Genomic DNA, 25,817 nt, shown 5'->3' with positions numbered 1-25,817 from the left:
CACATCCTCATATGAACATCGTCACAGTTGGGCATGTAACGTGTAAACTAGGCTGTTTGTTTGCATGCGATTTACAAAGCCTTGAAGATCACTGTAGCTTAATACAACTCAAACTGTGAATACATTTATCAATGAGCATCTAAATTACCATAGAGATGAATAAGGCCCACAGAGCACTATTCACACAAAGGTGGACAAACATACGGACTTGATGTGGGTAAATATCTGCAATTATGAGTTGTTTAATTTAGATAGCTCACTTTTTTTGTGGAGAGAAAACGTCGTATGGTAAAGAGCACCACCCTCCACCCTCCCTCCAAAAAAACCCCTAACACTCCTCACATATATTGTAGTCAAACGTTTAGCAAAACTACTCATTCCATGGTTTCGGCATTTACCTTATCAGACAGAAAACCAGAAATAAAAACAAGGACCATGTACCAGGATTTTAACTTTAAAACTTTGTTTCAGAAATTCAATGTAACTGTATATACACTTTACAATAACATATAGCCTGGTGGCTAACAAAGATGTCTTAAACATTTTAAATACATCTTCAGCACAAATAGCAATTTTGCAAGTAAAATGGCTTGACGAATATTAAGGGAGAAAATAAGATTGCTCTTTCCTGTAGAAAAAGTGCCATGATTAAAATTTAATTCTGGACTTTCCCCACAAAGAAAGCTGTATTCTCTACATGCTAAGTATAACAGTTCAGTGACATTTTGCTAAACTAAACATACAGGTATTTTTGTAAGAAAAAAAAAAACACTCCATCAGTTGTAAATTTAACTCTTCATTAATACATTTAAAAAGTAGATACGACATGCCTTTTGAAATTAAAAAATACAAAAGGTTTTCCTTTAAGGATTTTTTTTTTAAACATTAAGCTGCATGTATTGTACAACTGTGTACAATAAACTGGTAATGCACATAAAAATGAGGTGGGTGAAAAGTATTCAACACTTCCCACCAATCCTTCCCAACCAAGCTTTAACCGTTAACACGCAACCACTCCAGCGGGACCATGAGCACAGACCGTGTCACACTATGGAGGCGAGGCTTGCATACTAAAATGTAATATTGCAGTAAGGATGGAGCGAGGTCATAGATATGTCGGATCATGGTAGGACCTCGACACGCTTCCTCTTATACATTATTCTTGCGTCCTCTTCAAAAAAAACAAAACAAAAACAAACAAAAAAAACCCCAATAATAATAATAATAATGGCAGATTTTAGCAGAGAAAGCTCAGGCCTGTCCTCATCGAGTGGGTGAGAACCTGGCAGAACGTCCTCAAGACTTCTCCCCATGTAGACTTTACATTCATTGTCTACACATACAACCAGTATCCTTATTTGAACATTGACAAAGACTTTGTTTTCAATTTTAATATCTATGAGCTTCAAATGAAGACCACAAGCTTTAACTTCAGGGTACTCACATTTAAATTACACATTTTGTTGGCATTACAGCAATTCATGCATAAACACCCTCAAATTATAACAGACAACAGTTGAAGCTCATATTCAGTATTAATTTTCAAAACCAATATCGCATTAAACAGCTGGGATGGTGGTGGTGGTGTGTGTGTGTGCTTTGTCAATCTCCAAGTAATGATGATGTTGACTGTGTATGTTACACTGAATAAACACCACTGTGTCCTGTAACAACAATAATACTAACTACTTCTAATTTCTGGAGTGCTACTAAAATATGGGAAAGGCGCAGATGTTGAACATCTGTGAGCATGGGGGGGTTTAGAAAGGGCACATAAGTGTTTATCTGGCAAGCTTCTTTAAGTTATTGGGGTACAATTCAACAGAATTGCAACCCGTACTGCACACTGTGGGGAGGCAGGGGGTGTTCTCTGGGCTTCACATCTGCAGAGCTTTGGGGTCCGATTGTCTCCATAATTACACGATTAGCATTAAGAGCACAGGAAACGCCGTAGCATGAATTACTGAAGTAAATACAGGAATCACATGGTACTCTGCATGCAATCCAGAAATGACCCAAGCACACAGCCATTTTGATCAAATGGAAAAACCAAAAAAAAAAAAGAAAAGAAAAAGACGACACCACATGCCAAACTGAACCTGAAGATGGACTTGTGTCACAGATGTACATTGCGTACAAAGTACTGACAACCCCTTGGACTTGTATATTTTTTTTAAATACATCAAATCAAAAAAGTTAAGGCTTCTTTGTATAATTTTAAAATACTTGATCAAGTGATCAACTACTTGGTGTTTTAGAAGACTAGCGAGGGAAGATGTAAAAAAATGCCCACAACTCCAAGTGACCGAAGAAACTGCAGCTTGGACAACTTTTTGCCCGTTGCTTCATGAGTCACAAGTTCATAAGCATGACAGAAAAGCACTGTTAAGAATGACTAAAATTTAGGTACATCTCCCCCAAGTGGCAAACTTAGCCCTCAATATTTAGACATTAAAGAGTTTGTATTTTAGCCCTATTAAGAGTTGAAATATAAAGTGGGTAAATTTTTTTTTTTTTTTAAAGAGTGCCACTCTACCATGATGCTGTTACTGGTGAAGCCTCAGACAAACGGTGTCATATGCAGTCTCTCCCATCACAGCCAGTCTCACGGGCTTTCCCCAGCTACTTTCATGCATGCTAACAGACATTTAGAGTTCCTAATGATTGCATTAAATGACCTTCAATAGCTCTTTAGTGACATGAAAGTCTTCTTGTGCCCATTTTAACTTCCTATAAAAGTGAAGATGTAGTTCTTTTTCAAAATACTTATGCTATCATTTTGTGCTTTATATATTCTTTCATATAATTATGTCATAAAGTAGAAAAACATGAACAAGCCCAAGGAGTTGGTTCTGGGTTTTAACTTGCAATACAACCAACACAACATGCATCGTATAATGCTGCCTGCCTACTGTTTTAACTACTTAAGAATTTAAGTTAAAACAACAGAACTGTCAGTTGGGCATGAGTGTACAGGCTGAACCCACGCAGAAAAACATTCAGTTTTCCCCCTTTTAAACACAAACACAGAAGCCATGTTAAACATAATACCCTTACAAGGTTCCAAAAAAAAAAAAAAAAAGCACAGGAGAGACAACAGGCAGAACACATCACTGTGATGATAAAACTATGACGCTGGTGCCAGATGTGGCTGGTACAGGCTTTGGCTGTGGATTACTACCATCAGCAGACTTCACAATACACTGGCAGAGACGTGCTACATTTGTCATATTCCAGTGCTACCAAGATAGCCATTAGATTACAAGCAACTAAAAGAAACAGCACAGATTTAGCCAGAATACTTGGAAGTAAAGACAATACTGATGTTAGACAAATGAAATACTCCTGAAGAAAGCATAACTTTGATGCGCACCACTCTGAAAATGAATGCCCTCAAACCAATACAATGTCAAATTTACAAGATTGATCATCCTAAGATTAAACTGAAGACATAATATGTCCATATTGTAGCCAACACAGACTGAAACCTCTTATTAGAGCAACTACATTTAAAGTCCTTGATTAATGACATTTGATTATGCAGTGGGCTGTAACCATTTATGTGCCTGACTCATGTTCAACTGGAAGAAGAGAAAAATAAGCACAGCGTAGACTGAAATTACCCTTTTAGCACATCTTAGCAAAATAATTTGAAAACACGACTTGTTTTAGAAAGAGTGAAACACCAGTTTTACCAGACAAAAACGACTAACAATAGGAAATTGCCTCAGCTACACAGGAATGCATATGTTTTTAAAGGCTACAATTTATAGGTTTGTTAAACACCACAGTGGTGTGTGCGCATATATGTGTGGGAGGACTGGCGGTAAACAGACACACATGCACAGACTGACTGGGAAGCCGGCCGTTCCTGCTGATATGGGTCTTGAGCCACAGAGTGTCAACAATAGTCAGTGTCAACGGGGTGAGCACCAGCGGTTGGTTTGAGTTCAGAGTCATTGGTGCTGGAAATCTCCTCCTTCCCAGGTCAAATGTCCAAATCCACCAAGACAGCATCAGGACTTTTTAATTTACTTTGAAACAAAACATTCCAGCTCCACAGCTTGAGCCAGTCAAAAAAAAAAAAAAAAAGAGGGGGTCTACCTGGGCTTGTTCATAGTGTGTTATTTTTGTCTATCCAAGTTGACATTTACAAAATTTCACCCAGATCTTCAAAAATGTATTTCTTTTTAAATTATTTTATTTTTTTTTTAAAAGTGGGACTAAAAGCAAAATTAAAAAAGGCTAAAATTTTAACAGTAATGGCAATGTTGTCATTTGTCATCCAAAGAGGTGTTTTCCCCCCCCCCCCCCTCTTTTTAAACATCAGTCTTCATGTTGTCCCAGTCTGAATAACAAAAGCCACGCTCAGTCAGGGGGCAACATGTCATGCAGCCGAAATCTCTCTCGAACGTGCGGCCGCACATCCTCATTCTGATGATCCAGCAGCCAGGACAGCCATGACAAAAACAGATTAAAAGACTGAATTAGGTTAGACTTACAAAAAGGCTAACAATCTCCATCATAAAATGATATACACCGTATTGGCCTGAATGCAAGTTGCCCCCCCCCCTTTCTTGGAAATACATCTGAAACGTATGGGGCCAACTAGATTTTTACATGTCTTATACATCCACATTAGGTGGTGACAAACACACTTTAAATTACCATGCTCCTCTGGTTGTATTTGAATCTTGATTATTTATTTATTTATTTTTTTTTACAATGACACACATTAGCCAGCCTCAGCTGAAAGTCACCCTGTCTGGCATTATGTGTACTCATGGTGCTGCGCTTCTCTTCTGAAGCTCAGCACCATGGATTAAAAAATGGAATAGTTTTGACTGTGTTGAACGTTGGTCTCCAAAGTAAAGGTCAAACAAGTTTGACATCCATTGAATTCTATGACATATGTTACACCGTCAGTGGTGGGCACAGTTCCGCTAATCCGCTAATTATCTTTTCAGATAATTTTGATAACCATCAGCAGGCTAATTATCTTCCGATGAACTTTGGACCGATAATTTTTAGACCGCTAACATTTATAAAGCCTGACATCAAAGATTTGAGTGTAGTAGATGGACAGTTCTATCCTCTGCAAACAGAGGAGAACTAGTTTCAGAAGAAACTGCGCTATCCTCTGCAGGGGAAAAAAAACAAAAAACTAAAAAAAAAACTAATTTCTTTGACCCCATACTAGTTTGCTGGCAATGTCACTCAAGTCATCCAGAGGCATACAGTTTTAACTTATGGTTAAAATTTTTAAACTAATTTTGGACAAGTTATTTAAATTAACATCACATCTGAAGTTTTATAAAGTGAAAATATCAGATATGTTTAGTTTTAAAGTAATGCACTAATTTTGTAGGTTTTAGTGTGGACATGCTGTGCCCAGTGCTTTATGGGTAATCTCAGCACATTCACAACAGAAGAAATGCATTTGAGACACTCTGATCAGGCTCCACACAGACAACAGCATTAAACCCTTTGTATATTGTGCCTAAAACTCTGGTGAATATATTCTCTGGGTTTATTGACGTTGTTATTGTTTGTTTTATGTAAAAATGCCAGAAGCTCAGGTTGCTTCTCCATTATTTTAAATTGGAATCATTGTGAGCTGCAATGCTTCATGTTTGTTCTTTGACGTCTTGCTTTTGTCAAACACTGACTCTCCTCTTTGTTCCAGAGTAATGTAATATATATATATATATATATATATATATATATATATATATATATATATATATTTGCTGCTCCTCTCAGCTTGTCACTGCTGCAAGCTATGTAATAAACAGGAGCTTCCAGCAGTGGGCAGGATGCACAAAGACAGAAATGCTGATTTATTATTTGGATCTGTGGTTGTCTTTGACACTACCAGAAACGATTCAGCTTGTTAGTTGCAAGTGTATCGGAGACAATACTGAAAGTTATCGGTTAGCTGTAGCTTCCGATACGTTTTTGGGTGGTTTATCGGTTTAGCTTCATAAAAGGTAACTTTCAGTTAGCTGATTATCTGTTATCGAAGCTAACTTTTTGGTTAGCTGTGTCCACCACTGTACACCGTAACATGAGAACTAAGCATGACAGATGAGGCAAATTATTCCTTTGTAAAATGCTATTAACTCAACCAATAATTTGCATCATTTTTTTTTAAACCAAAATTGGAGCAACTTTAACTTTTGACCCCTGGACAAACTGAAACCGACCGGTCACCATTTTTGTTGTTTTTACCCCATAACTCCAGAACATTCAGTCACAAACAGTCCAAACTATACCTTTTTGGAATCTTTATGCTCAGACAAATAATGTGGTATAGTGTTCAACATGACTGACACATTTTTTAATTTTGATACAGTGTAATTCTTTAGAGGTGATTACAGGTCAGCTCTAGGATGTCTCCATATCTGAAAAGAAACATTAATTTAGAATATGTGTGCCAAATTCTATGCTTTTATCACAAAATGCACAATTGTTATGGAAATTTTTAGCTACGCTGCACCAACACTGCCTTGTACCTTCCCAAACTATCAGTCAGGTTCCCATTTTAGGGCTGTGCAGGTAACAGGGAGGCATCACGCACCATTCTCAAAAAGGACTTGAACTGGCTGCCTTCTGCAAAGCAAACTAGTGCTCTAACCATTGAGCAATCACACCCCTGAAAAATATTATTCCAAAAATATGTCTTGAAAAAGTCAGTTCGTCAAAACTGGGGTCGTCTTATATTCAGGCCAATGCAGTCTTATAACAGCCTAAGAACTTTAACCTATATTATGGCATCTTCCCATTGCAGATATCTGACACCAAGCGGCAATTTTGGTGAAGAGGGGAGGGGGGGAAAAAAGAGACAGAAAGAATTGGCTACCCAATCAGGGCCTGAAAACTGGTAATTTGTGGCAAAAATAGTGTTGCAGAACAATTTTAATAAATCAGGCCCAATTTCCTCATTTTTGGAATTGGGACAGAAATTGGGACCAAAAATCTACAATGGAAGACTATCTACAGGAAAAGGACAAATAAATAAAAAAGTAGGACCACTTTACCATCTCGACCAGCTTCTCCAGAAAGGGCACCAGCTTCAACAGCTCATTATCATTCTTGTCCATGAACCAGCTCTCTATAGGAATTCCATTGGACAACTGAGGAGAGATGTCAGCTTCAATACACAAAGTAAATCACCATTTCAAAATGGTGGAAAAGGCTACATATATTCTCAGAACTTTAATATGAAGAAAAAAAAAAACACTTCAAAAACGTGGTGCTAAAATGACACAGATTACTGTGGACAATAAATAAAATAATGAATGGACCCACTGTATGGGCACAGTGACACAGTGCCTCGCAAAGAGACAGCCCCCGGTTCTTTTTTACCTGAAATTGCTTCAGAAAAGTCATCCAGTGTAAAAATAGTGCCAAATCAACATGCAGATTCATATGGAACTCAGTATAGTATCAAAAGATGCTCTTCAGGGGCAGGTGTCTTGGTTTGAATATATTGCTATACACTAGGGGTGTCACAATGCATATATTTGTAATGAACTGTACAGTACACATGCAAGAGTTTGGTGAACCGAACTGTGCGCAGAATACACAGTACGACTGCACAGTGATTATACACACATGCTTATTTGTTTCCATAAGTCACAGACATTTCAGCTCATTTCCATAGACTGTGTGTCACTCTAGTTTCATGATGTGTGCAGGAGGCGTGGTTATCCTCCAGCCTGCTGTGTCTAAATCAAACAGAGGAAAACAGTCAGTTGAAGCCAGAAAATGGATTATTTAACCCAGAAGCTTTGGAAGCATAAATGGAATTGGTTAATTTACCTTTTTCTTCCGAAACATGAATCTAAAAGCGAAAGTGTACTGATGGGCATTTGTGTTGAATCACTGTCCACGAATGAAGTCAGTCAGCTTTTGAGTTTAGACAGAAAACACAACCAGCGTATAACAAAAGTTATCATTTTGTATGAATTAGTGTAAAGTTGCACAGATCAGATGTTCACCAAATAGCCACACTGCATACAATGATTTAAAATCTGTACAGAGTGCGGTTTTATAAGATGCTGTCATTTGCACAAAAACCAAAAGTTCAACTGACAAAATTTTGAAGACAGTTTGGCTCCACACAATGCGTGACAAAAACAAAACAAGGCGCTGCACAGTAAATTCATCGCAACATGAATGATAAGAGGTGAAATCCAATTTCTTAACACTTAATGAAAAAAGAAAGTTTACATTTACACTTTGTCCCAGCGTTGGTGGCAGACAGCAGTTCTCAGCTGCTCACTGATTAAATCCACGGTATGTAAAAACCAAACTCATACCGAATCATGATGTCTAATATGAACCAAACTGTGACTTCTGTGTACTGTGACACCCCTACTAGACACAAATAAGAACATATGTAAAAATGATTTATACGATACTTAATAGATCCTTGTCATTTGATTGGTAAAGTCTACGTTACGTGACATTCAATATTTGTCCCTTCATGAGTTGAAAGATGGAGCATGCCATTCAACTCTAACACCCTCGTTGAATGGCATGTTCCATCTTTCAACTCATGAAAATGTTCTTACCACTGCACTCATAAACCTTCATTATTTTTATATTAAACCATCCATGCAGTGTAATCTGTTGCCTCTGTGCATTCTTACCATGCTTAAGTAATAATGTTCCTTCAAAATCTAACTAAATAGACAACCATTACTCCATGGTAATGTTAATAGCAAATGCGGTGGTCCAATCCAATCCAATCCACTTTATTTATATAGCACATTTAAACAACAGAACAGTTTCCAAGGTGCTGCACATAAAAATGATTAAACAACTATACAAAACAATAAACCCACTCAGATACTAATAAATAAATAAACATAAAAACAATAAAACAATAAATAAATAAAACACTGGGCCAAAGACAACAGAGGACCATACAACTCATGCAGAGCTAAAAGCCAGAGAATAAAAGTGGGTCTTCAGACGAGACTTAAAACACTCCACTGTGGGGGCTGTTCGAACGTGGAGAGGCAGAGCGTTCCAGAGTCTGGGTCCAGCCACAGAAAAGGCCCTGTTCCCCCTGGTCTTAAGTCTCGTCCTAGGCACCACAAGCTGGAGCTGGCCCTCAGACCTCAGAGCACGTGCTGGGGAGTAAATTTGGAGGAGGTCTACAATATACTGTGGGGCCAGTCCATTTAAAGCTTTAAAAACAAATAATAAAATTTTAAAATCAATTCTAAAATTAACAGGGAGCCAGTGCAAAGACGCAAGAATGGGTGTAATATGTTCATGTTTTTTGCTCCCAGTTAAGAGGCGTGCAGCAGCATTCTGGACTAACTGCAATTTGTGAAGTGTATTATGATTAATTCAAAAAAAAAGTGAATTGCAGTAGTCCAGGTGTGAAGAAATAAAAGCTTGTATGACGCGCTCCAAGTCAGAAAAGGATAAAATTAATTTAATTTTGGTTAAAAGACGAAGCTGATAAAAGCTGGATTAACAATCGCCTTGACCTGTCTGTCCAGTTTAAGATCAGAGTCCATAATGACGCCAAGGTTGGTGGCTGTGGGCTTCATGTGTTGACTGAGAGGGCCCAGGTCTAATCAAGCTGTGGAACCAACACTGGGCCCAAACACAATCACCTCGGTTTTGTTCTCATTTAAGCTAAGAAAAGTTTGAGCCAACCAAGCCTTGACGTCTTCCAGGCACACAAGCAAGGGTGTCAGGGGGCTGCTAGAGTTCTTCTTAATAGGCAAGTAAATTTGAGTATCATCTGCATAAAGATGATAAGATATGCCATGTTTTCTAAACACCTGACCTAACGGGAGAAGGTATAGGGTGAAGAGAATAGGCCCAAGAATAGAACCCTGGGGGACTCCACAGTTCAGAGGAACAGAAGACGAGGTGGAATCCCCCAGCCTGACAGTAAATGAATGGCCTGTAAGGTAAGAGTGGAACAAGTCCAAGGCTGTCCCCCGACACCCACACAGTTCTCAAGAAGAGATAAAAGAGTTGCATGGTCAACTGTGTCAAAGGCAGCAGTCAAGTCTAAAAGCACCAAAACGGCAGAATCACCAGAATCAGTGATTAACAACAGGTCATTAAAAACCTTAAAAGTGCAGACTCCGTGCCGTGAAATAATTTATAACCTGACTGAAAACTGTCTAAAATGTTGTTCGTTTCTAAAAACTCTTGTAGTTGTACAAGAACAGCTTTTTCCAAAATCTTTGAAATAAAAGGAAGCTTAGATATGGACCTATAATTAGAGATAACAGAGTTATCAAGACTCGCTTTCTTTAAAAGAGGCTCAACTACAGCCTGCTTACAAAACGCAGGAACTTTTCCTGAAATAAGGCTGCTGTTGACCAAAACAACATCAGGGCCGATAGTTCCTCACAACCTCTTTAAAGAGTCGTGGGGGGATACAGTCTGAGGGACAAATGAAGGTTTGAGATTTAACAATATTTGATAAATCTGAAAATAACACAGGTTCAAACCGGTCTAACACAGCAGAACAGGGTGAGCCATGACTGAACTAACCGAAGTGACAGTCATCCCAACCCTAATACTGGCGACCTTATCACAAAAGAAATTTAAAAAGCGATTACAAACAACTTGAGTTGCTTTCAAAGTGGTGGATTGGCCAGGGTTTAACAAAGATCCAATAGTTTTAAAAAGAACACAAGGTTTGTCCCAGTTATCAGAAATTAGATTGGAAAAGTATTTTGCCTTTTCAGACCTGACCATATTTTGGAATTTTCTCCAACTTTTTTTAAGAATTTCATAGGAGATGGTCAGTCCATCTTTCTTCCATTTGCGCTCCGCCCTCCTACACTCACGTCTGGCCTGTCGCACAGTTTCATTCAACCAGGGCTCCTGCCTGGGTTTAGGGCGCATAGCTTGAGTGGAGCAATAGTGTTCATAATGGTATTGCATGCCAAAAGAAAAGTAGATGCAATTGTTCTGTGTCTTGGCATGTGACAGCTACATTGTTTTTTGAGGCAACAAAAAGGGAGGAGAAATGATCTCCCGCTTCTGGCCTCAGTTGCCGCTGATAGCATGCAGAAACACTGGGTTTATTACTGCTGTCCAAACTAAAATTAAACAACACCGGACGGTGATCAGAGAACACTGCATCCAAAAGCTGAACATTACTGACATCAAAACCATTAGTTAAAAGCAAGTCCAACCTATGACCAAATATGTGCGTTGCTTCAGTAACATGTTGCATAAATTAAATGTATCAATCAATCCTAAAAACTCAGTAGCCAAAGGCTTGGACGGACAGCAAACATGACATTAAAATCCCCCAGAAGTAAGATTCGACCATCCTGTGGAATAACAGCTGCAAGCAAGTCAGAGAAATCCTTTAAAAAAATCTTTGTTGTGCTTGGGTGGGCGATAGATAAGTGCGCACAACACAGGATTGCGGTGTCCCAGTTCAAAGCAGCATATTCAAATAACGAAAAACATCCAGGCACAATACTTGTATATGCCAAACTGTCTCTGAAAATAGTAGCAATGCACCCACCCCCACCACTGCTTCTTGGAACATTAATGAATGAGCAGTTCGAAGGAACCAGGTCAACAAAAGCTGAGGACTCACCCGCAGAGATCCAAGTCTCAGTCACAAACAAATATCCAAAAAGTGTGTGGAGAAAAAATCCTGCAAAATGAAAGTCTTGTTCATCACGGAACACGCATTAACTAGCGCACAGTTGATTATCTGGGTATTAGCCTCCGAAGCTACCTCGCTAAGGGCCTCGGAGGTTGGCGTGGTTTATGCCTGAGAGACTTCAGCTCGACGTGGCTTGGTGATACGTAGTGTCCAGGGCTCCACATCAAGCGGAGGAACCACAGTGAACCAGCCAGGCGCCAGAAAAGTTCAAGGCGCGGCACGACGTGAAACGACGAAAACAGTCCATATATTCAATGGGGATATTGTACAAATCTGCAGAATGTGTCAGCCAAAGCTTCAGCTTGACAAGAGTACCCCCCACGCTTCCCTCGACGTCTCTTCTTTCGTTTGACAGGTAAGATGCCGGTGCGCGACAGGTACGCAAGGAACATTAGCCAGCAGAGGGGAAAAATAAGTTCCACTATTACGATATGCCTCCACCGAATCCACCGCAGTTTATTTTCAAACTATCGCCAGTACAAGACGGCGTGCCAAGCATGCCGGCGCCATCTTGAAAAGGTCAATGCCTCCTACGGTGTAGTGTGTGTATATACCCTGGTGGGTATATACACACACTACACCTACACTAAACTACACGTTTGGTCTGAGATGTTTCTATGCACATTAGGAAAAAAATACACACTTTAAAGGTGTTATGATTTCAGAGTTGACTATTGCACCTTTCCCCCTCCATCAGTGGCTACTGAATAAAGTAGATCCCATTTAAACATGACCTGGACGATTTAAGGCAAAGTTAAGGGTGAGTCCCATACTTTATTTATTTTTTTTTAAACTGAGCTTCAGGGATGTGCTTGTGAGAACTGCACGTGCGGGGCCACAGCATGCTGAGTTTGGGTATGTTCCCCTTGTATTAGTGTGGTATCCCTGGGGTGGGCAGCAGGGGGCAATCGCTGCCAGTCCGGCGGCCTTCTGCACAGAAGGCCAGTGCTCTAACCACTGAGCCATCACACCCAATGACTTGTCCTATCACTTGTTCATAAAAACAATGTGTGGGGCTATTCACCAGTAAAAAAAAATAAAAGTTATTTTCTTGGTTTCTTAAAGAGCTTGTCACAAGGGAATAGATCCAAGCCAGTTATGACAAAGATTATTTGTGCAGAACTGCATAACAGTGACACTCGTAGGCCGACAACAGGGTGAAGAAGCTCTAGGATCATTTGTATTCATTTAATTTACATTAACCTTGGCTTCTCTTGTCTCAAACTGTTTGCCCACGTCTGTCTGTACACCAACAGTGAACCTGCTTACAACTTGCCCACGTGTCCTTCTTCTTGTACATCTGGTGTTAAAAAAAAAAAAAAAAAAAAAGTACACGGCACAAAACTTGTGCCAATCTCCATACTGATCCATAACTGATCCCCGTAGTGACTAAGCAAAACAGGAACTTCTAATATCACACACACTAATGGATAACCAAATGTACAAAGTGTTCACCTGATATGCAAAGGCTTGTGGTGAATTGTCGATGATGATGGTTTTTGACAGATCTCTTCCTAAGATATTGAGGTCCTTGATGTAATTTCCTTGGACACAGACACAATGCTCCCGAAACAACCTGTGCCTGTAGTTATGTGAGGAAGCAGAAGTGTGGAAGAGGGCGGAAAAAAGTAACTCAAGATCTCAGCAATCAATAATTAAGAAAAAAGAACACCTTAGCAGCAAGCCAAACCAGTGGCTTACAATCTTTCTTCAGCTGTGTCTAGTTTTCAATCTGACTTCCAGCAACATCTAAGTTTGTTGTGTGATTAGAACTCACAACACTGCATACCTAACTAGCTGCTTCTTGGGATCCAAGATGTTGAGCAACTTGTCTGCATACACCTTTTTAGAGGCTGTAAAAGAATAATCTGGAACAGAATAAAATCAAAGTTAGTTTTCACCACCACCACAGCTCAGAACAACTAGTCTTTGGAGCAAGTATCTCCATCAATGCAAACAGAAAAACAGTGTATACTGGTGTAGATTATATTTACCTCATAGATTGGTGACATGCGTTCTAAGAATTCTCTAAAGAACGGCCTTAGTCGCACATACACCTGCAAAGAGACAAAGCAGTAAATAGTTTAACACCTGTCACAGTTCATTCCAAATTAAATTCAAGATCTTCATTGTCATTGTTCACAACTGCGTGCTTCAAACATTCATGAGCCTGCAGAGTTCAGTGGCTGTAGCTTAGCATGGTGGAATGAAGAGCTAATTCAGCCAGCACTGTCTTTGCTGAAGGCAAATGTTTGGGCGCATTTTGGATTTATTATTTGGCTGCATAAGAAGGAGCTTGACAGGACTTATGCAGTGTGCAAAATCTGCTAAAATGAAAGTCATGTACTTCGGAAACACTTCAAATCCGCAAGCCCACATGCTACGTCATCACCCGGACTAAAAGAGGGGAGCAGCGGTCCTCTGCCGACTACTGACCAGCGCGTCACTAAAACTGCCGGCCAACTCCGAACGAGGCAAAGCAGATAAGTAAATTTACATCTAGAATCACTTGATTAACCTTGTAAAGCTGCATTTTCTTAAACATAAACATTTTTAAGTAATATAACTATTTCTGCAGAGCTCTTTGAATCGAAAATCGATTCTGAATCGAATCGTCACCCCAAGAATCGGAATTGAATTGAATCGTGAGTTGTTGAACGATTCACATCCCTACTATGCAGTCTAATCACTAAAAATAATCACTTTAGTTTCAATACAGTGTGACACTGGTTCCGATGAGGGAATCCAGATATAGTTTAAGAGGTGAGCAATTTTTATGAAACAACCGGTAAGAACAATGTAAAGGGTTTTTGTGTGTCTGTGGTTTGGGGTGAGGAAATGAACAAATGTTCAACAGAGGGTTAAATGAGTAGTACCATTTAGTAAGATTTAAGAAACTACTCAAAAGAACATCATGTCTAGTATCATAAAGAAGCAAATATAATTTGATTTATGGAATGTTCAATTTATATAGTGGGACTTATTGTATATTTGAATGTGTGTGTATGTATATGCTATGGTAGATATATATGTAGAATTATATAAGTGGACAGTGTATATATTTATGTTTGTAAAGTATATACGTATGTATATAGGTTATATGGCACAGCCCAAGCAGAGGGTCACCCCCAAGAGCCTGGTCTGCTTGAGGTTTCTCCTTATAGGGAGGTTTTTCCTCACCACAGTTGCCTAGTGCTCGCTCTGGGGGTTGGTAAGGTTAGTCCTACTGGCGTAAGTGCCTTGATTCGACTTTCTTGTGATCTGGTACTATATAAATATAATTATAAGTGAATAGTATATTGATGTGTATGTCTGTGTGTCGACATGTAGTAGTGAATTTGTATTTATGTAAATATGACTGATTAGAATTGTTGGACTTGTACTAGCAGGGGTGGGCGCTAATAAGCTTTGCTTCAGCCCACACCCTTTCGGACTCACTAGTTTTGTCTGTGTTTGTTTGTGGAATTGTTTTTTTTTTTTTTCTATTTGAATATTTTGTGTGCCGAATAAAAAACTTTGTCACTTGTCACAACACACTCACAAGTTTGGTACTGAAAATGGCAAGTGAAAAGAAAAAAAAAAAAATTCCCTCCATTCATTTTACAGATAAAAAAAATAAAATAAAATAAATAATAATAAAAAAACAATCGCAAAAAATAGTCACGTGAAGGAAATGCTGCCTCTGTTCTTTTACTGGAATGTATTAGCAGTAAAGGCTATGTCACACTGAATGACAGAGCAAATGATTGGTTATACAGTGAGGAAAATAGTATTGAACACCCTGCGATTTTTGCAATTCTCCCACTTAGAAATTATGGAGGGGTCTGAAATTGTATCTTAGGGGCATGTCCACTGTGAGAGACATAATCTTAAAAAAAAAAAAAATCTGGAAATCACAATGTATGATTTTTTAATAATTATTTGTATGTTACTGCTGCAAATAAGTATTTGATCCCCTACCAAGCAGCAAGAATTCTGGCTCACACAGACCTGTTAATTTTTTCTGTAGAAGCCCTCTTATTCTGCACGCTTTACCTGTATTAATTGCACCTGTTTGAACTTGTTACTTGTATAAAAGACACCTGTTCACACACTCAATCAATCACACTCCAACCTGTCACCATAGCTTAAGACCAAGAGCGTCTAAGGACACCAGGGACAAAACTGTAGACCTGCACAAAGGCTGGGATGGACTACAGGACAACAGGCCAGCAGCTTGGTAAGAGACAACAACTGTTATGATTATTTATTAGAAAGTGGAGAAGAAACACAAGATGACTGTCAATCTCCCTCGGTCTGGATTCCATGCAAGATTCTCACTTTGTGGGGTAAGGAGATGACTCTGAGCAAAGTTCAGTAACTACACAGGAGGACCCTGGTCATGACCTGAAGAGAGCTGGGAACCACAAGTCACAAAGATGCACATAGTAACACATGATGCTGTCATGGTTTAAACCCTGCAGGGCAGCAAGGTCCCCCTGCTCAAGCAGGCAACATGTCCAAGCCTGTTTGACGTTCACCCAGTGACCATCTGGATGATCCAGAGGAGGCATGGGAGAAGGTCATGTGGTCAGATGAGACCAGAATAGAGCTTTATGGAATCAACTCCACTTACCATGTTTAGAGGATGATAACAACCACAAGAAAACCATCCCAACCGTGAAGCATGGGGTTGGAAACATCATACTCTGGGGGCTCTTCTGCAAAGGGGACAGGATGACTGCACTGTATTGAAGGGAGGATGGATGGGGTCATGTATTGCAAGATTTTGGCAAACAACCTCCTTCCCTCAGATTTGGAGAAGATCTGTATGGAGGAGTGGACCAAAATCCCTGCTGCAGTGTGTGCAATCCTGGTGGAAAACTACAGGAAACATTTGACCCTGTAATTGCAAACAAAGGCTACTGTACCAAATATTAACACTGATTTTCACAGGTGTTCAAATACTTATTTGCAGAAGTAACATACAAATAAATTATTTAAAAAAATCATACATTGTGATTTCCGCATTTTTTTTTAGATTGTCTCTCACAGTGGACGTGCACCTAAGATGAAAATTTCAGACCCCTCCATGATTTGTAAGTGGGTAAACGTGCAAAATCGCAGGGTATTCAAATACTTATTTTCCTCACTGTATATGTAAATATTTTGTCACTTGGCAAATTCACCAGTTTCCTGTGAATATGGCTAATGGACAGATGATATCAAATTTCCATGAAGATCTGCACTGAGCAGTACGAGTTCCCTGGTTTATCAACATATATGCCGGATTTGAGTGTCGTCTGCTGTGGTCTGAAAGCATGAGGTCATATTTCCTCACTGTTTGTGTGCGAGGACATCAAACAATTCCACCGCACCTCCTCGCCGAGAGAGCGAGATAGAAAGAGAAAGGAAGAGAGCGCACTATGGTGTCAGATCAGCGCCAAAACCACACTCACGTAAAAAAAATGCGTTTGGGTGAATTATATAATTTCACACGCATAGATATTGCGCGCACGCAAATTATGTCTGCGCGTGTGAGGAAACTGCTCCTCGAGTGAGCGAAAAGGTGCTGCGAGGGGATTTGTACTCTATCGCTCAAAGCACGTGGAAAAGATTGTTCTACAGAAGCTTCAGAGATCTGTCACTGAGATAGATGATGACTGGAGTGAAGTTTTAAGCAGAAATGAGGTGATAATCGCTTAATGCCATTGTGTGTGACTGATTTCCGTGTCAAAGAGGGCTGTCAATCAAACCTCGCTCTCCAGAGGCAACCAATCATAGCAGAGCTCGTGCCGACTTGATTCCCTCCCCTATAGTGCCATAAGTTACCTTTTCCCTCGCTTAAGGTGCAGTTTCTTCACGCGCGCAGAGTGTATATGTGTGTGTCATATCAGCTCCAATATCAGCTATAATACAGGGCTGTGAAATGAAAATTGTGAAATCTGAAGAAATTTGCAGGGGGTCTGGGGGGCATATGGGCAATGTATGGGGAGCTGATATTAAAGTACACCTTCTTCTACTCTTTTAGGTCTAGATGTCTTTGTAGCATTGAAGCTGCACAGCATGCGTCTTATTTCTTGCGTTACACAACAGCCTGTGACTCACCAGACAATGCAATACTGTCTGAGAGTTCATTGTTATTTTTGTCAAACCGAGCAAAGATGTTCTTCAGCTCAGTTGGTAACATTGCTGGTAGGTACAGGTTGTGTGCCATTTTTCCTTTTGTAGTCTGTGATGTACTGAATGCCTTGTCATATCCACTGTGCTACAGAATGATTGAAGTTCTCCTCTGAAGTTTGTAATTCTATTTTGTGGTCCCGGTATTTCTCTTCAGATAGGTTCCAAAAACACTATAGACAACAATGTCTTCAGACTTGACAGTGGTGTCATGTATTCTGAGCAGTTCTTTCACTTCTCTGGTCATTCATGGCTTCTGATTTGGGTACATATGTTAACTTTTCCAGGTAACAGTTACACTGTCCACACAGTAATTAATGTTGGAGAGCACAGATGAAGATTTGTCCTCCAGATCTGGTTGATGGACAAATATATTCCTCAGACTGTTTATTAGCATGACAAACCATACTGTAAGCAAGGGAGCAGAAGCAAGAAGAGTTGCTGTGACAGCCCAAGATGGAAACAGGGCAAGTCCATGTAAGCATCTTTGACATCTGAGTAAACACAGGACAAAATGTTCATCTGCCCAAGTCATATACTGAACAAGTTGGTAGAATCTGGGAAAAACAGACATGAGGTTTGTTCACTTGAAGTCCCCAGCAATTTTCTTGTGTTATCCTGTGGGAGGCTGCATAATGCAGCCTGTTTGTGAGGTAAAATGCCTTGGATTTGAGCATTAATATTCCAAATCTGGAAAACGATCTATCAATAGAGGCCGTATTATTGCACTAAGTGATATTTAGGCATAAAATCTACAGTCTGGGTTCTTGTTGCAGGTGGGGCAACCATCAGTGCGACAGTGAGCAGACTTTACTGTTAGATGAGCATCAGTTCATTATATAAGAACTATTTTCTGTGTACATAACACTGATTTATGAACTGCTCCTCCCATTGGGATGCAATCCTCCCAATGGGATAAACAATTTACATTGCTCTTTTAAGAGTGGATTTAGCCCCCTCTAGTGGATGTACATGGGAAAAACAGAAGAGAATAATACCTGGTAAATGACATCTTGGAAAAGGACAGGGAAGGTAAGTGCTGCGTCCTCCAGCTCATTTAAACTGCAGTGCACGAGGGTCTCATCCTAACAAACAAAAGGAAGTTAAAAGGACATTCTAAATATAGATCTGTCGTAACTACAATTCAAATGAGCCTAAGTTACTGTTATAAAAACTGACCAGGTCAAGTACAAGAGAGAATTCTGGTGTACTGCGCGTCTTTAGGGGCAACGCTGGCTTACGCGTGAGTTGCTCTTCAGTCAGTGGAGGCACATGCTTGATGAAAAAATACCTACCAATCAACACAACACATTATGTAGTAAAATTAATTCATTAGTATGAACCACATTGTAATTCCAACATTTTAAATTAAGCTGAAATAAAACTAAAGCTATCTGTCAAATAATACAACTTGGTCTGCAGACTAACGGATCTCAGCAACCCTCTCTCACTGCTCATGATGCAAGTTTGGTCATCTTTTTTCCCCTCCAATGAGTTTTACTCACGGGTCAAAGACCTCCCAGTCTTCATCATAGGATGCTTCTGGTGGCACCGAGGTGGAGGAGAGTCCACATACGTCATATCTGGACTGGAGCCCGGAGCTTGCACAAAATAAATAAATAATCAAATAAGACAAATATGTTCCACAAACATTTTTTAGCCCTTGTACAGTGTTTGGGTGTGTGTAACCCCTTTTCAATTTTTACTGTAAGAACACGAGTGCTCTGAGACCACAATATCCCCCGCTGGCAAATGCTGCTTTGGTACAAGTGCTTGCTACATTCTGATAACATTTCAAGGTATGTGATAGCCGATTTAATGAAACTGGCAGTGTCTGGGATTCTTAATCAAGGGCTATAACTCTGCCAAAATGGGGCCAACTCAAACAATATGATAATATGCGTCTTACAAGTTTCACAAAATTCCTCCTAATAAAAATGTAAGAGAAGCTGATTTCAGAATTCTTATACCCTTTTTGGGACAGACGGACAGAGGGACAAAGAGACACACGGAAATCCCTATGACATAATCCCCCTTCAGGCCAGTGGGACATAAAAATGATATGATTAATTTTTTTTTTTTTTTTAACCTCAGACTCACTGGTCTTGGCTGATCTTGTGTCAAGAACAATAAAAGAGAACACATTTTCACTAACCACCCACTTCACACCCTCACGGGTTGTTCTGGTCCACTGGACCCGGGATCATAAATGTATGGAAATAGGTGCTACGTGCTTTCACTGTTCTCCTCCTGCCTGAAACTTCTGTTAGTGTGTGTGTGTGTCTACGACTGTGCAGTTATGTGTGTGGGTATGCGTGTGTGTGCAGTTACAGATAAAAGCAAAGTTATTAGCCCCCTATGCATATTAGGTGGCTTTCCTCCACTGAAATGCAGTCTTTTTCTTGCTCTTCTCTTTCAACAGAAATATATGCACATTCCTTAAATCATAAAGCATAGGTTTTACCTCTGCAAAGCTCACTGACCGGTCCATGTGGCTCCTACCACAGAAGAACAAATCATTGCCACTTTCAAGCTGATGTACACATGAAACCAGTAACTGGCCCATCCCATCAGGCAACACTTAAACCTTATAAGTACACATTACACAGAAGTTATTTTTGAAGATTTGCATGTTTGAAACATGTTTTATTGCCAGCGCAACAAAAACAAAAACAATGAACCAACTGTCAGTTGTTAACTTAGATCCTACTATCTGGAATTTAATGTAGGGTTGCTTTAGAGGCAAAAGAACAAAAAGGAACCATTTTGTTTGTGTGATCTGATCTGGTCCCAACTGTTCTGTTCAAAATTCCAATTTACTTGTTTCCGTACTGTGAAAAAACCCTGTAAGTCAGCGAGAAAGAAAACAAGAAGAGACATTTGCAGGGTTCTAGCTAGTGCAAACTGCGTTACGGCCCGTTACAATATAATTTTGGACCGTGTAATCAACCGTTTCTGGAGCGCGACTCCAGTTTGAAGCGTGAATCAATGAAACAATGCTTCAATTCAATGGCTCGTGGCTCTTTGATTCGTTTCTTCAGAAGTGGTAAGCCCGCTTCTTAACCCCTCTCAAAGCCATTAAAATATCATGAGTCACTTTTGTGTGTATTAAAGTCGCTATCTGGGACTCATGTCTTGTTGCAGTCAACAAACGAGAATCGTCCTCCATTCCTTTGGCACAGCTCCAAACGCTGTCCACTCGGAATTAATAACTTCAAAACGAATTGCCGCTTTAAATAAAATGACACCTCTTTACAAATGTTGCAATACAGACAATCGACTAAAACGTTTTTTCCTCGCAAAATGAGATGTCCTGCATTCTTTATGAACCTGACGTGGAGTGCAGCGAGCTGTAGAGCTCAGCTCAGATATGGAAAGACATTCATGCCAATAATAATGTCTGAAAGGAAATGCTTTTGACAAAAACTAACATTTTATTTCTGTTTATGTCCAGAGATCAAGGATCCACCATGTAGAGTTTAAGGATCCAGTAACCGATTTCATATTTATTTAAGACTCAATAAAATGTTGTTCAATTTCAATTTAATCAGCTTATAAAGCGCCAAATTACAACAAAAGCCATCTCAAGGTGCCTCACACAGAACAGTTCAACATAAAAAATAAAATAAATAAATAAAAAAATTCAAATACATAATTAAAAACAGAAGTAAAAGAAAAACATAAAATACAAACTACTCATAAGAAATAGGCTGCCTCACTGAGGGCCATGTACTGGCTAACCCAGAATAAAATTGCCCACTCAACAAACTTCCCCAGCCTTCTGGACATTATGAAGGGACTTGGGCTGTTGTACCTGGCTTTTCCCCTTTGGGTACCCCTAGAATGGCCAATTTTTAGCTTAAATTTTCAACCTCATTGGACCCCATTGGTACCAAGTCTCTCCCAAGGATCTTTGGGTACTGCTGTAATGTATCAAATGAACAGTTATGAGTGGACGCTAACTCCAACACTATTGCTGTGTGGCGTGCATCCCAAAGCTCGATCCAGCATACAGATTCCTTAGTGTTGAGGGCCCAGGTTACTGGAAAAGGCAAAGGGACTGCTCATGTATCACCTGGTTACAGCAGAGGATGGCTACTTTCATGAAATGGGGAAGTACAAATTGCTGACCAAAATCCAAGACAGTTTTATACACTCAACAAAAATATAAATGCAACACTTTTGGTTTCGCTCCCATTTTGTATGAGTTGAACTCAAAGATCTAAAACTTTTTCCACATACACAATATCACCATTTCCCTCAAATATTGTTCACAAACCAGTCTAAATGCAGGATTTGACCACTTAGGTGAACCTCAGTTCCACTGCGCAACAAACCGCAACACATGTCCACTTTCCCACCACATCTCACTTTTTCTTAGCATTTTCACTTTCTTTGCGTGTAATTTGGCCAAAAACCCATTGAAAATGCCGTGGTTGGTCCCCTGGAAGCAGAGCAATTACGTCATATTTAGCCCCTTAGGGCCCACCCTCAAACGAGACTGCGGCCTCCAATAGGACTACATTCCACAATTCCTTTGCATTTGTTGGTTTTGCCTCAGAAACAGCATTTTTGATGTCACCCCACGTTTTCTATTGGATTAAGGTAAGACTCTGCTCACTTGGTGTGTTTTGGTCATTGTCTTGTTGAAAAACCTATTACAAGGGCATTTCCTCTTCGACATAAGCTAACAAGACCTTAAAGTATGTTTTATATTCAGACTGATCCATGATCCGTGGTATGTGATAATAGGCCCGAAACCACAGTATGAGAAACATCCCATATCATGATGCTTGCACCATGCTTCACAGTGCACTGTGGCTTGAATTCAGTTTTTGGGGATCATCTGACAAACTGTATCTGTGGCCTCTCGACCCAAAAAGAACAATCTTACTTTCATCAGTCCACAAAATGTTTCTCTTTAGGCCAGTCAATGTGTTCTCTGCCAAACTGAAACTTCTTCACCATGTCATTTTTTCCAACAATGGGACTTTTCAGGGGCTTCTTACCCATAACTTGGCTTCAAATGGGCATTTTTCTAATTGTTACAGTACTCACAGGTAACTTTCGACCTTCTTTGATCACCTTGGAGCTGATCATTCTGGCTATTCTTTGACTCATTTAAATCACGGCTTTCTGTTTGTTCCACGTCTTTCTGGTTTCGTTGCCATTTTACAACATTTGAGATGATTTTAGCTGAGCAGCTGATTATTTTCTGCAATTCTTTATATATTTTCGCCTCTCCAACTAATTTTTTTTAATCAAAGTATGCTGTACTGAACAATGTCTGGAACAACCCAGTCAGATTTTCAGAGAGAAATGCACAATCAGTATGTACATTTGCTGCCTTCATCTTTAAATAAGGGCCACAGAAAGAAAAATGAAGTCGTCTAATATTACTTTTCTTCACTTTCTATCAAGTATAATTTGACAAATTGTTCATATTTTGATTTGGAACAGAATGTGTAGTGTTCATAATGCATTTGTGTGTATTGGAAATAAAAGCTGTTATAGATTTTGAGGTTTATTAACTTTTTAAAATACACTTTAACTGCAGGTGCATCAGTTATCCATTTAAAACTCAAAAAATAAATAAATAAAATTGAAGGTACAGAAATAATGACTGTAATGTGTGACACTGCCAAGCTACAGGTAAACTATAATCAATTCGGTGAAACAGTGCCAATATCCACAATGGTGCAAGTCCACAGTATTTCCTTTCGTAACTCCATAACTACTACTGCATATTCAGCTTTGAAATTTGGATTGTGACAGATTCAAGTAAGGACCACAAGTCCTATTTTGGGTCACATACACAATCCTCATGTTTCTGTGTAGGCTCTCAGTTGTCAGGTGGTTTCCATAGTAGAGAAGCTTGAATCTTCGACTGGACTAGGTTGTTAGACGCGAAGACGTTTTGCTTCAAATCGCAGAAGCTTCCTCAGCTAAAATTCTTTCTGTGGTAGTCTGACTTCTGTCTTGACTCGTACAAAGTAGAGAAGAGTATACATACATACTATACTATATATACTATACAAGAGTCAAGACAAAAGTCAGACTACCAGAGCAAGAATTTTAGCTGAGGAAGCTTCTGCGATTTGAAGCAAAACGTCTCGCGTCAAGCAACCCAGTCCAGTCGAAGATTCAAGCTTCTCTACTATACACATCCTCATATGAAACATCGTCACAGTTGGGCATGTAACGTGTAAACTAGGCTGTTTGTTTGCATGCGATTTACAAGCCTTGAAGATCACTGTAGCTAATACAACTCAAACTGTGAATACATTTATCAATGAGCATCTAAATTACCATAGAGATGAATAAGGCCCACAGAGCACTATTCACACAAAGGTGGACAAACATACGGACTTGATGTGGGTAAATATCTGCAATGATGAGTTGTTTAATTTAGATAGCTCACTTTTTTTGTGGAGAGAAAACGTCGTATGGTAAAGAGCACCACCCTCCACCCTCCCTCCAAAAAAACCCCTAACACTCCTCACATATATTGTAGTCAAACGTTTAGCAAAACTACTCATTCCATGGTTTCGGCATTTACCTTATCAGACAGAAACCAGAAATAAAACAAGGACCATGTACCAGGATTTTAACTTTAAAAACTTTGTTTCAGAAATTCATGTAACTGTATATACACTTTACAATAACATATAGCCTGGTGGCTAACAAAGATGTCTTAAACATTTTAAATACATCTTCAGCACAAATAGCAATTTTGCAAGTAAAATGGCTTGACGAATATTAAGGGAGAAAATAAGATTGCTCTTTCCTGTAGAAAAAGTGCCATGATTAAAATTTAATTCTGGACTTTCCCCACAAAGAAAGCTGTATTCTCTACATGCTAAGTATAACAGTTCAGTGACATTTTGCTAAACTAAACATACAGGTATTTTTGTAAGAAAAAAAAAAACACTCCATCAGTTGTAAATTTAACTCTTCATTAATACATTTAAAAAGTAGATACGACATGCCTTTTGAAATTAAAAAATACAAAAGGTTTTCCTTTAAGGATTTTTTTTTAACATTAAGCTGCATGTATTGTACAACTGTGTACAATAAACTGGTAATGCACATAAAAATGAGGTGGGTGAAAAGTATTCAACACTTCCCACCAATCCTTCCCAACCAAGCTTTAAACCGTTAACACGCAACCACTCCAGCGGGACCATGAGCACAGACCGTGTCACACTATGGAGGCGAGGCTTGCATACTAAAATGTAATATTGCAGTAAGGATGGAGCGAGGTCATAGATATGTCGGATCATGGTAGGACCTCGACACGCTTCCTCTTATACATTATTCTTGCGTCCTCTTCAAAAAAAACAAAACAAAAACAAACAAAAAAAAACCCCAATAATATATAATAATGGCAGATTTTAGCAGAGAAAGCTCAGGCCTGTCCTCATCGAGTGGGTGAGAACCTGGCAGAACGTCCTCAAGACTTCTCCCCATGTAGACTTTACATTCATTGTCTACACATACAACCAGTATCCTTATTTGAACATTGACAAAGACTTTGTTTCAATTTTAATATCTATGAGCTTCAAATGAAGACCACAAGCTTTAACTTCAGGGTACTCACATTTAAATTACACATTTGTTGGCATTACAGCAATTCATGCAATAACACCCTCAAATTATAACAGACAACAGTTGAAGCTCATATTCAGTATTAATTTTCAAAAACCAATATCGCATTAAACAGCTGGGATGGTGGTGGTGGTGTGCGTGTGTGCTTTGTCAATCTCCAAGTAATGATGATGTTGACTGTGTATGTTACACTGAATAAACACCACTGTGTCCTGTAACAACAATAATACTAACTACTTCTAATTTCTGGAGTGCTACTAAAATATGGGAAAGGCGCAGATGTTGAACATCTGTGAGCATGGGGGGGGGGGGGGGGGGGGTTAGAAAGGGCACATAAGTGTTTATCTGGCAAGCTTCTTTAAGTTATTGGGGTACA

The 25,817-nt window shown here is 39.4% G+C and overlaps 1 protein-coding gene and 1 long non-coding RNA gene across 2 annotated transcripts; both read right to left on the bottom strand.

Annotated features, from left to right (window-relative positions):
- Positions 1-1,700: 1,700 nt before the first annotated feature.
- LOC117503996 (CTD small phosphatase-like protein 2) lies at positions 1,701-13,622 on the bottom strand. The gene is made up of 5 exons (XM_034163337.1): positions 13,598-13,622; positions 13,464-13,542; positions 13,130-13,256; positions 7,041-7,136; positions 1,701-4,434 (listed from the first exon to the last, which is right to left on the bottom strand). Exons 1-5 carry the CDS (start codon positions 13,620-13,622, stop codon positions 4,369-4,371), a joined length of 393 nt encoding a protein of 130 aa, XP_034019228.1. The 3' UTR covers positions 1,701-4,368.
- Positions 13,623-13,679: 57 nt separating this feature from the next.
- LOC117529059 lies at positions 13,680-19,431 on the bottom strand. The gene is made up of 4 exons (XR_004565927.1): positions 19,339-19,431; positions 19,013-19,124; positions 18,832-18,918; positions 13,680-13,731 (listed from the first exon to the last, which is right to left on the bottom strand). It is a non-coding gene; the product is annotated as an uncharacterized LOC117529059 (long non-coding RNA).
- Positions 19,432-25,817: the final 6,386 nt, after the last annotated feature.

Source organism: Thalassophryne amazonica, chromosome 2 (assembly GCF_902500255.1).
Source record: "Thalassophryne amazonica chromosome 2, fThaAma1.1, whole genome shotgun sequence".
NCBI classification, from domain to species: domain Eukaryota; kingdom Metazoa; phylum Chordata; class Actinopteri; order Batrachoidiformes; family Batrachoididae; genus Thalassophryne; species Thalassophryne amazonica.
This window is presented reverse-complemented; position numbering and strand designations above follow the sequence as displayed.